Here is a 12,632-nt window from a genome sequence, read left to right as displayed (position 1 = left end):
CAAGCAAGTGGATGTTAGACCAAGACAGCAGTAAAATTGGGAACTGATTAGACGGGGAAACTGAAAGAGTAATACTGGCTTACACTTTGCAGAAGACGAAATCACTCACTTACCAGTCAAAGTCCATCAATGGATGTTTAACTCATTTACAACCGCAATAAATTCAGCGTGTGGAGAACATGTCATAATAAGGATCAATATACATTATCTTGTTAAAATGTTACTACAAGTACATACTTCTTATGAATATGCCTTCAAGTCTCATTTCGTACATGAGACACTAAGTATTGTATAGTTATTAGGATTACACTGTCAAATAGTATTCATGTTTTTGTGCAACATCATGTTTACTCCAGAAATGCACATATAGCTTGTAGTAGTGTATCCTTACAGCAATGGCTATAATAAACACAGTCCGCCATTCATCTGCTGCGGTTCTATGTCATTTCAAAGTACAATAGTTGGGGTTAATATTTTTTTGTTAGCTAAATCTGGGAGGAGCTGGGTTATTGTGTTACAGAATTGAAACTCAGTGGATTTTACCCTTTGGGCTGCCATAAAATGCAGATAACTGAGTGTCTAATAGAGTACTAAAGAAAGACGGAACACAAGGTGCATATTCTGTGGATCACAGCACTCAAAGATCACTTGGATTTCTTTGCTGAAGCTGAAGGTTCACTCAAAGATTGCCTTTCCCTCAATCCTTCATTATGACCACCTCCAGCACCATTATTATTGCTCTGTTGTTTCTTGTCTCTGCAAATGCAGAACAAGGTAAGTCTGAGTCTGTTGTAACAGATATAGGAAGTAATGTTACATGTCTACCACTAGCCTACTACTATTTCTTTTTTCAATTAGTAGTTGAAGTCTATTGAGGGAGGTCTGTCAGATCCAAATCCCTTCCAAACCAATAATAGGAATATAGGAACAGAAAAATCCTATTGCGGCCATAAACCAATGAAGCAATATAGAGATAGTATTTTTTTTATATAAATGGGTCTGGAGGTGCACCAGAATTAGGACCAGGTTTGCCTATAGAAAGTAGTGACACAAGCACAGACTATCAATTTCATTCACAGATGAAGGAGCTAACAGGGCAGCAATTCTAGAGGAGCCAGTGCGCTTACGGCTGTCTACAGGCAAATCTTGCAAATAAGGGATGTCCGCAGTGCACTTACAAGTTGATGTGCATATCACTAAAAAGATGATTTTCTCCACATTAGTTCATTGGTTTGTGATCACAAAGGTATATTTCTGCTACTATTAAATGTTCCTACATAGGTTATTATTGGTTTGGGAGGCATTTTGGATCTGACCGGGGAATAAATATTGCATTGTATTTCACAAAAAGATAAAACTCCATACATAACTTATTTTAAAATATTTTTGGCTACTGTATATGTTTTATGTCTTACAACAGTCTTAATAAAGGCCCCAAGAGGTGAAAGACGCTGCTAAAAAAATAGCACATTATCACTAGTTTTCCTGTTCGAGTTCTAGTAGATATGTCAGACTGAGGTGTCCCTACATGTTTTGCTGAAAGGAAATGTGGGGAAGGTAGCTCGGTACCAGCAATAGTGCGGACCCAACCAACTAGCACAATTATCGTCACACAGTTTCAGGACAGACCCAGATGCTTCCTCTCACTCTCTGGATCTGCCCTGAAGTGCAGGCTCTTCAGCCTTTCCTCGCCCAGTAATGAGCCTATAACCCACATCTGACCCGCAGTGGACCACACATAAGTCAGGAATCTGGGGGGAGATATACCGTGACTCCAGCACTCTGCCTGTCACCTTCTCACAGGGAATGTGGCACATTTTTGGCACATAAAAGGGCTGAGCGGAAAACTGGCAATGATGGGTTAATAAATTCTGCCCTGTCATAGTTACATAATGACATAGTAGATGACGTTGGATGGAGACACAGGTCCATCAAGTCTACCTGTAAGCCTACAGTGTTTATCCAGAGGACGGCAAAACGAAACCCTTTGGGGCTTAAGGCAATTGCCCCATGTCATGGAAAAAATTCTTTCCCGACTCCAATCGGTATAGTATTTGTATAAAACCCTGGATCATACTATAATCTAAAACCCATAACCTGTAATATTTTTCTGTTCGAGAAAGGCATTCAGGTCCTCTTTGAACTTGTTCAGTAAATCCACCATCACCACTTCCTGGTGGAGTGAGTTCCATAGCCTCGCTGACCTTACTGTGAAGAATCCTCTTCTATGTTGCTGGTGACGTACATGATGTCCTCTTGTCACTGTTATTGGCCTAGGAGTAAAAAGATCATTAGAAAGTTCTTTGTATTGTCCCTTCATGTATTTGTATATTGTTATTAGATCTCCCCCTTAGACGTCTTTTTTTCTAAACTGAATAACTCCAAGTTTATCAATCTATTGTTATACTCCAATCCACCCATTCCCCTAATAATTTTGGTTGCTCTTCTTTGCACTCTATCTAGTTCAGTTATGATCTTCTTGTATACTGGGGCCCAAAATTACACATAAGTGTGGCCGTACCAGTGATTCGTGTTCGCATAGTATTTTCATACCGTTTTTGATGCATCCCATAATTTTATTTGTCCTAGTGGCAGCTGCCTACCACTGGTACTTAAAGGTAAGCTTACTGTCCACCAAAATAAACAGCAAAAGCTACAGATGACAAGGGAACTCAATATCCACAGTAGCAAATCTACAATTATATAAGGCCTTAGAGGAAACCTTTACGAACTTTCTTTCTAAAGTGCTGCGGAGAAAAACGCTGCAGATTTTCCTGCAGAGATTTTTGCTGCCGGACGCCACGTGGGGCCTTAAAAAGATTTGGAGAGTAGATAACAGCAGAGTAGATAAAACTTATCTTTTAATTCTATTACTGAGAATACAACCATGTGAACAAAATAATTAATAAAAACACATGCATGTATATGGTACTATCTACCGCATGGACACATATTTGGTTACATATCACATGCAAACACCTCAGGAAATCATTCATGAACTCAGGAAAAATGTAGCAAGTTCAAAACACTAAGGCCGGGTTCACACGTAGTTTATTGGTCTGGATTTTGACGCAGGTAGTCGTGTCAAAATCCGGACCAAAATCCACCTGCCGCGGCTTCTGATACCGGCACCTGTGATGGAATGTGTACACGCGGAACCCCTGTGTGAACTAGCCCTAAGAGGTGTTAACATATAGTTGTCTCCTGACCATATGATAATAATACAAGCCCAGACTGATATATCCACAGTCAAAGCATACCATGGTAGTATCCCCACAGGATATATATGTGGATATTCCTACTTTTGGGGTAGGATTAAATTGGTATATTGTTATGTTATTTGTTTAAAATAATTTGACTTTGCCCGCATTCAATTCTGTCCAAGCTTAACTAGAATCTCCCTTGTGGGGATGACAGTGATTTTATGCTGACACCAAATGGCCAGCGCTATAGTTCCAGTTGTCATATACGTGGATCTGTCTGGGGACGTTGCTCTGAGCCTTTCTCCTGGTTGGTTGGGCCTGGGAGCGGCGCCTCCTGACGGCCGCATCCTGCCCCGTTTGCTGTCATGGGACGGGAGGGGGATTGGCTATACGTGAATGGAGGTTGTCCGAGGTTATATAGTTACATAGTTACATAGTAGATGAGGTTGGATGAAGATGATGATCAGTCCATCAAGTCCATCCTATAACCCTACAATATACAGTGTTGATCCCGGGGAAGGCAAAAAAAAATCCCCATGAGGCTCATGCCAGTTGCCCTGTTTCAGGGGAAAAAATTCCTTCCCGACTCCAATCTTGCAGTCAGTATAAAAACCCTGGCTATATGCATCATCCTCCATTATTGGCCCTGTGACAGGCCCATATATCCTGCTAATATTATAAATGTGAAAGTTTGTGTGTTTGTAAGTAATGAAGATGGCCCTCCTTTGTTTAGATCTTCAATATGACTCCATACATGAATGTAGAAGCCCACTTATGTCCACTCTGCTAGTTTTAAAACAACACTGGAAAAAGGAGAAGCAATATCACGTAAATGAAATTATCTCTGTTCTCAATGCATTATATCCACATGAAAGAATCTTGGCCAGAAACAAGGACAATTTTTCAAAATTTTAAAAGCAATGGAATGCTTGGACTATTAGCCCTTACTTTATGGAATGAGCTGTGACGATTCATTGAGTCTCCATTCCCAGACCCCTCGAAAGTTGTTCTTTGTTCCCCACTTAGCAATACTCAGCAGATAACATTGGTATCTGCCTCGCGTCAGCCACCTCTGCACTAGGCCTATTCATTTGGGCCTCATCCGGAGTGGAAAGCCACACGGAATATGCACACGCATAATTGCGTGTGAACTAGCCCTAAGAACTAATTTTTTTTGTTACTATACTAGTCTTTTTTTTTCTTTTTCAACTGTAATTTTTATTGAGTTTTCAAACAGGTATAACAATACAAACAATATTCAAGCATTCACTGCACACACAGACTATTATGCCACCTAGTGGCCTCTGCACACACAGCATTATGCCCCACTGTGACCCCTGCACACACACAGTATTATGCCCAACCATGGCCCCTGCACACACATAATAATGTCCCATAGTGGCCTCTGCACACACTATTACACTCCATAGTGGCCCCTTCATTCAGTATTATGCCCCATAGTGGCCCCAAGACACACTATTATGACCCCAGGTGGACCATCCAGAGTATAATGATTAGAGGCCCATGGGAGGTGACAAACATAAAAAAATACCTCTCCTGGGCTCCAGTGCACTCCCTGCTGCATTCAGATCTCTTCAATGTTGGAACAGATGTCATGTGAGCGATGCATAATGACGCCGGCCTGGCCTACGTGGCGTCTGGGACGTCATCAAATAGGCCTGAAGACTGTTGGAGCGCAGGAGAGGTAAGTAACATAGTTTTTTATATTCCATCACCTCCCCCGGCCCTCTGATCATTATACTCCGGGGTCTGAAAAATCCCAGAGTATAATCATAGCATAATAGTATAAAATAAAAATAAAAAAATCAGGGGCCCACTAGGCCCCCTATTGTCCTGGGCCCTGTGGCAGCTGCTACTGCTGCTACCCAGGTATTTAAGCCACTGCCCATTGTCCACCATAGGGTCATTATCAGAGGCTGCAAGAGAGATAACCCAGTCACAAAAAGGAAATCACGGCTGATTTTCTGATCAAAGAAAGTTCCTGTATTTTACTGTGTTTTTTTTGAGCCAAAACTAGTAGTGGATTTAACAGAAAGAAGTGTAAATGTTTCCTTTGTATTTCCCTTCTCAGCCACTTTTGACTTTTGTTCAAAAACTCACAGTAAAATCTAAAAACAAAAAAGCCGCTTCTCTATAATGTGGGGCCTCAGCCAAAGACTGGAATTATATAATCATGTCTTGTCTGGGAATAAAGGTACATGTGTAGGCCGTATTTCTCAGACTGAGCTGAATTGTGTGAACTGGACTCACTGCTTCATAGTTAGTTCTGATTTAGGGCCCGTGCACACAGAATTAACGCGCGCGCATTTTAGCATAATACAAGTGTATAGAATACACGTGTAAAAATAACACTCCCATAGAATGAAATTTTTTAATGTGTCAAAAAACATTTTTAACCACTTCAGTACCGGGCCAATTTTTGGTCCAGGACCAGACACATTTTAGGTTTATTATGTATGTGCGGTTTTGAGGTCTGTAAAATTTTTCTCATATGTTTTAGTCAACTAATTTTTGCGTCTTTTTTCGGGGACACATAGGGCTTTATTTTTATGTTATTTTTATTTTCAAATGTGTTTTAATTTTTTTTATATCCAGGAAAATATAAACAAAATAGGAGGGAAATTGTGTCTGGTTTTCAATTTATAATTTTTTAAAAAATTTAATACCACAAAGTGTCACTGAAAAACTTTATAAAATAGTTTTTCCTCTGTTATGGTAATTTTTATTTTGTATGGTGTCATCGGGGGCGGGGCTATAACTTTAATAACGGCGTTTTATTAGCGTATTATTTATTTATTTTTTATTATTATTTTATTTACATTTTTTTAAAACTTTTTTATTATATTTTTATTTTATTTTTTTTGCAGATTGTGTCCCCATAAGGTGATAAGAGACCTTTGGGGACATCTGATCACTTTTTTTTTGTACTGGAGGCTGATTTCTCCTATAACTGGGGCTGCTACATTTAACCTCAGTTACAGGAGGAATACAGACTCCTGCACACTGTATACACAGTATGCAGAGCTGATCTGAGTCCTGTAGGACCCAGCAGCTCTGGCAGGACACTGAGCCCTGCGGATCACGTGTCCGCCGGGTCAGAGGGCAGCTGATTTATGGCTGCGTCCATAGCTGTGTATACGATCTCCGTGCAGCTGCTGTGCAGCTGCTGCTACCAGAACGGTGGACGTACAGGTACGTCCTGGCAGAACTAGGCAACCACTTCCCGGACGTATATAGTCTATGGGCGGTCCGGAAGTGGTTAAAATGTGTCAAAAAACGACGACGTGTTTTTTTTACACGTGTAAAAAATTTCATTGAAGTCAATGGGAGTGTTATTTTTACACGTGTATTCTATACACCTGTATTATGCTAAAATGCGCGTGTGTTAACTCCATGTGCACGGGCCCTAGGTGAACCCCAGAATGACCAAGTCAATACAGCACTGAACTTATATAAAGCTGTCAGTTCAATACTCTGGTGATTTGGCTGTTCCCATTCCTTCAATGAATAGGAGCCATGGAAGTATGGCCGCAAAATTGGACAGGAATAGGACATGCTTCATATTTTGAGGCCCAGACTGTCGACCCGTACACATGTAATTCACAGTCATTTGCACAGGCTCAAAGAAATGAATGGGTCAGTGTGCTATTCGGGAAAAATCTGGAGGGCACACTGACCCAGCACAGGGGCTTTAGACTGCATTTATATAATACTTTTTTATTTTTGCATTTTTACTAAGCCTATAATCTAGAAGTTCTCAGTTGAATGGATGAAATTCATAGTAACATGCTACTTTTTATTACAATTACTGGATCAATTAGTAAGGCTTTTAACCTGTGTCGGTGGTCAAGTGGACCTTTGTGCAAAGCGCAAAACTTAGGGTCCGCCTGATATGGAGTGACACGTGCTGGTGCAAGGCGGGGACGGCACACCGGGAGAAGTAGTGACGGCTAGGGACGGCATAGCGAGGTGCCGCACTTGCCATCAGGTCCCGGAAGGCCGGAGTTTCCACAAGCCAGAACGCCAACATCTCCTGGGCCAGGAGTTTGGAGATGTGCATGTTCAATCCTTGCACATGTGGGTGGTTAGCGCTGTATTTTTGCCTGAGCTCGAATGTCTGAGAGATGGTGGGTTGCTGGGAGGAGGCGCATAATGGTGCAGGAGAAGGAGATGAGACAGAAACAGGGGAGGATGAAGGAGAAGTCCCCAAAGTGGCGGAGCCAGATGTTGCGGTGTCCTGGATGGTGCTCTGCAGCGCCAGCACTGGCAACAGTGGGAGAGGCAGTGGTGGCAACGCTGGACGACGATTGTCCTGTGTTTTCTCTCTCCCACTGAGTCCAGTGCTTGGATTCCAAATGACGGCGCATGGAAGTGGTCGATAGGTTGCTCTTTTCAGAGCCCCTACTCAGTTTCGAGTGGCAAATTGTGCAAACCGCACTACATTTGTCCTCCGCGCATTACTTGAAAAATCTCCATACCATCAAGGAACGTGCCCTCGATGGGTGAGTTTTTTTGGGCTGGCTATGATAGGGAACATCTTGGGACATTCTGGGTGTGGCCTGGCTTCAGCGAAGCAGCTGACCTCTGCCTCTGGACATGCCTCTGCCTCTAGCTACCCTCTTTGGTTCTGCACCTCCCTCAACATTGACATTGCTTTCTCCGCTTGACATCCCCCCTGTCCAGGTCGGGTCAGTGTCCTCGTCGTCCACCACCTCCTCTTCCAAATCCTCTCTCGCCTCCTCCTCCTGCACACCGCACATCGAAACAGGCTGCCCTGATGGCAACTGTGTCTTGTCATCGTCACTGAGGGTGGGTTGCTGGTCAACCACCACAAAATCAGCAGGAGATGGAGCAGACTCCAGTGTTGGGCATCTGGACACAGAAACTCGTCTGGTAGCTCCGTGGAATCGGGAAATGGAGGGACAGGGAGAGGGACAGTTAAAGGACCAGAGAACAGCTCCTGGGAGCAGGGAAAGTTGGGATTACTCTACTGGGAAGATTGTTCTTTTCGTGAGGAAGGCTGACCAGAATGTTGTGTAGGAGGAGTTGAGGTAGAGGCTGACTGACTGGTGGATAATGTGGTGGAAGCATTATCCACCAGCCATTGTAACACATGTTCCTGGTGCTCGGGCCTAGTTAGGTTTGTGCCCTGCACCCTATGAAATGTGGCCAGCAAGCCGGGGACTGTGGAGAAGAGCGATGCTTGCTGCCCCTGAGGAGTAGGCACGGAATGCGCTGTGGCTTCACCGCGACCTTGCTCCCCAGCAGCATTCCAACGTCCCCGGCCTCGTCCACGTCCCTTAGCCTTGCGCATTTTTAGATGGTTTTGATGGTTTGTTGGGTACACACCGTTACAACCTGAATTAAGCATATATAGCCTGAGAATTAGAATGTATATCCCACTGTTTTCTTTGTGGGTACACACTGTGACAACCTGGATGAAGCATCTATAGCCGGAGAATTATAATCTATATCCCACTGATTTTTTGTGGGTACACACCGTGACGTGAAAACCTGGATGAAACGTATATTGTCTGAGAATTAGAATGTATATCCCACTGTTTTTTGTGGGTACACACTGTGACAACCTGGATGAAGCGTATGTAGCCTGAGAATTAGAATGTATATCTCACTGATTTTTTGTGAGTACACACCGTGACAACCTGGATTAAGCGTATATAGCCTGAGAATTAGAATGTATATCCCACTGATTTTTTTCTGGGTACACACCGTGACAACCTGGTTGAATCGTCTATAGTGTATATAAGCTGAGAATTTCAGTGTATACCCCTTAGTTTCAGCAGTGGGGGAAACACACTGCTGAACCCTGGATTAAGCGTATATAGGGTATATGGGCATACAATTTCAGTGTATCCCACTTAGCTTAATCCCCACCGCGGATACAGCCTGGCTTAAATGCTGTGAATCCCACTTTGGCGTTTGTGGGTAGACACTGTGCCAAGCTTGTTTCAGCTTCTCACTTTAGTGTAGCTCTTAAAAGAGCTGTTGTGGTTCTTCTTCTTTGCTATTCCTGCCTAGCAGAATCTAAAACCTATCTAGCCCTCAGCAGATGTCGCTCTCTAACTAAGTGCAAGCTGCAAATGAATCGGAGATGATGGCGCCTGTTCGTTTCGAATCAGAGGTCACATGTCCTCAGCAGCCAATGGCTTTTTACTAGTTTTTTTCATGGCCTCCGTTGTCATAGTTCCTGTCCCCTGCGCTGTTATTGGTGCAGAAAAAGCACCAGGGAAGGTGGGAGGGGAATCGAAATTTAAATGCATTTGCCACGCGGTGTACTCGATAGAACGCTGTTCGCTCATCTCTAATTGTAACGTCTCTGCCTTCTCGGGTCACTGCGCCACCCTCTGCTCGCATGCTGCAGTGCAGGAAGCGTGTGCAGTTTGATTCCTTGCTTAGAGGTTTTGGTTGCACTGTGTGAACACGGCTCTAGTTTGGTAATTGATTTTCCACCACACCCATCTGCTTTCACCTTCATTTCCCTCTGCTACTCTAAGGGCCCCTTCACACGGCGGATACGCTCACTGCTTTGGAGCGTGTAAATGTTCCGTAGCAGTGGCGTCTAAAGCAGTTCCCATTGTTTTCTATGGGAGCCGGCATACGTGCGCTCCCCATAGAAATGAATGGAAAAAGCAGCAGTCCATTCATTTCTATGGCGAGCGCGCGTCTGCCGGCTCCCATAGAAAATAATGCGATCTGCTTTTAGACGCCGCTGCTACGGAACGTTTACATGCTCCAAAGCAGTGAGCGTATCCGCCGTGTGAAGGGGCCCTAATAGTTAAACTTAGTCTTGTTCTGTGATTGACAACCTGCCTTCCTATCAGGTGCAGGGTGGGTTCATCCTCCCTATTTATTCTTGGCTCGCATTCACATTGATGCTTGCTATTGCCTCGTGCTTCTCTTGCTGTTTAGTTAATTGTATTCTTAATCCTGACCTTGGCTTTTCCTATTGACTATTCTTTTGGACTTCAATTTGGCACTGCATTGCTTGACTGTTACCGAACCCTGGCTAGATGACCTCCCTTTGTTGTTGTCTGTCTTGTCTGCGTGTTGTGTGTCACATATATAGGAAGGGATTGCCTTCAAGTTGCCGCCTATTACGTAGGATAGGACCAGGCAGGAAGGGACAGTGTGTGTGTGTGTGTGTGTGTGTGTGTGTGTGTGGGGGGGGGGGGGGGGGGTTCAGCTTAGGGCTCACTGTCTCTTGTGCCCCTTCCCAGGGTTTTCAGCAGCTACTGGGGAATTGCTGTCCTAGAAATTCCCTAACACCTATACAGCACTTAGAGATAGATTTCAGGTCTAAGTTTTCACCACAGAAACTGGTCCATGAAATAAATGCTGTACAATCAGAAATCAAACCAGGACCCATGATTACAAGGGCCATGACAAAGACAACCAGACTCAGGAGGTCAAATCAGGAAAGTGCACAACCAGGCCACTAGTCTGTTTGTGAGGTAACAACTAGAGATGGGCAAATCAGTTGGTAACAAACCTGGTTCATCCCGAATATTACAAATTGTTAATTTTATAATGAAACTGAACAAAATGGTGATTCACTTTGGACACACAAAAATGGCTGCTTTATGGGAAAATGTCCATCTAATTCCATGTGTTAGACTATATAATTCAGAGCAGATAATGTCTCACACATAACATCACGTGCACACATGGAATTCTAGAGTTACATCACACACAGTAGTACAGTATAGTAGTAGTGGTGGCTGTGATACTACTAGTAGTGCATTCTTTGCTAATGTAAAAAAAAGAATTTCCATTGTTGTCTCTTTTTTTTTGGTGTGAATCCCCCTATACAGTCTAGCCTGCTCTAATCTTACAAAAAACAAAAAAAAAGCAAAAACATTTAAGAATGCCACCTTTTTCTTTCCTCTCTGATCTGGTGTCTAATCCTTATCCTGTATGAAGTGGATGGATCATTGTGGTTAATCTGAAGAAAATATATTAAGTATTTCTCTGTATGTACATATATAAGATTGTGGGGATAACGTCTATCCTTAGGGAGAGACCACCTTCTCAGGTGTGTGGAGACTTATAGCCATAGTTGCTCCACTGCAAAGGAACATGGGAGGAATATGCAAATCTGTCTCCCAAGATGTAAACAGGGAGACAGTGCCTCTGTTTGCTGCCCTCTATAGCAAGCAACCCTGAACAACATGCCCGACTTCCCAGAAGCCTTTGCTGCATATTGCGAGGTTATAACCAACTGAGAAACTGATTTGGTTATAACCTCGCAATATACACACATACAATAGTAAAGTAGTACTGGTGGCCATGGTACTACTAGTACTACATTCTTCACTAATGTAAAATAAGAATCTCCTTTATTTCAGTGTTTATTTCAGTTAATAATTAGGAATGCTGTCCTTAAAAAAAATAGGAAAAAAAACCTCAGGAAACAGACAACAAAATAGGGGGAGGGGGAAGCACCTGCGCAAGTATTACTACTATTCATACAACAAGAGTGTGGGTGGCCAGAACCACTCTGATTTTGGTTTTGGAATGTTGTAGTTTCTGAGAATGTTGATGGAGTTTTTGATTTAGCTTGCTCAACTCACAGGAGGATATTTTATCAGAGAGTGAGGTGATCTTGAGTCAGGCTTCTGCTTGTTCCTCCTCCTCAGACAGCCAGGATGTAATAGCACATCCTATGTGGCTACGTGGTTAATAATAATTATTATAACAATAACTTTATTTAGTGCCAAAATATTCAGCAAATTTGCCTCCTTCTTTTTCTCCATCAGGTGTGCGGCAAGAATCATCGAATACAAATAAGTCTACTGGACTTCAGCCATGGTTGATTGGTCTCACAGCTACAGTTGTTTTCCTCTTCATTGTTTTCATCTTACTGATTGTTAACAGAGTCTGGTGCAAGAAGAAGAGGTATGTATTAAATTAAATAAACAGACTTATCCATTTCACACAATGTAGATATTAAAATCACATAACCACTCAGTGGAAGTTTTGTATTCTTGGAAATCTCACTTCCACAAGTAGCCACACATCATTTATTTGATAAAATCCTTTCTGCCTGAAGCTGCCACTAGGGATTTTAATAGCAGCTACATAAATTAAAATATACTGAACTTGTAGTGGACACAGTGAGGATAGTGAACCTATTATGATCACATAGAGTAAAAATGCATGCTAGAGTTCTCATCTGTTATAGACCAGTACACATAACAAAATTGACCTCCTTTCCATTCTAAACCACTAATCCTACCTAGACCATGAGGACTATTAGGGTAAGTTCATGCAGAGTTTTTTGGTCAGGGTTTTGAGGCCATATTCGCCTTAAAACCCTGCCCAAAAAAACCTGGCTCCCAGAAAAAAGAAGCGAGATGCTTATTCATCAGGCCGAGGTGCCCCACCTCA

The 12,632-nt window shown here is 42.8% G+C and overlaps 1 protein-coding gene across 1 annotated transcript in view; it reads left to right on the top strand.

The window, feature by feature from the left end:
• Positions 1-597: 597 nt before the first annotated feature.
• Positions 598-12,632, top strand: part of SMIM24 (small integral membrane protein 24) — a 41,119-nt gene continuing 29,084 nt past the window's right edge. Inside the window, exons 1-2 of the mRNA XM_075283687.1 lie at positions 598-774; positions 12,002-12,140. Of these exons, the coding sequence (XP_075139788.1) occupies positions 711-774; positions 12,002-12,140 (203 nt within the window). The 5' untranslated portion in view covers positions 598-710. The remainder of the gene's footprint in view (positions 775-12,001; positions 12,141-12,632) is intronic.

This window comes from Leptodactylus fuscus, chromosome 1 (genome assembly GCF_031893055.1).
Source record: "Leptodactylus fuscus isolate aLepFus1 chromosome 1, aLepFus1.hap2, whole genome shotgun sequence".
NCBI lineage: Eukaryota > Metazoa > Chordata > Amphibia > Anura > Leptodactylidae > Leptodactylus > Leptodactylus fuscus.
This window is presented reverse-complemented; position numbering and strand designations above follow the sequence as displayed.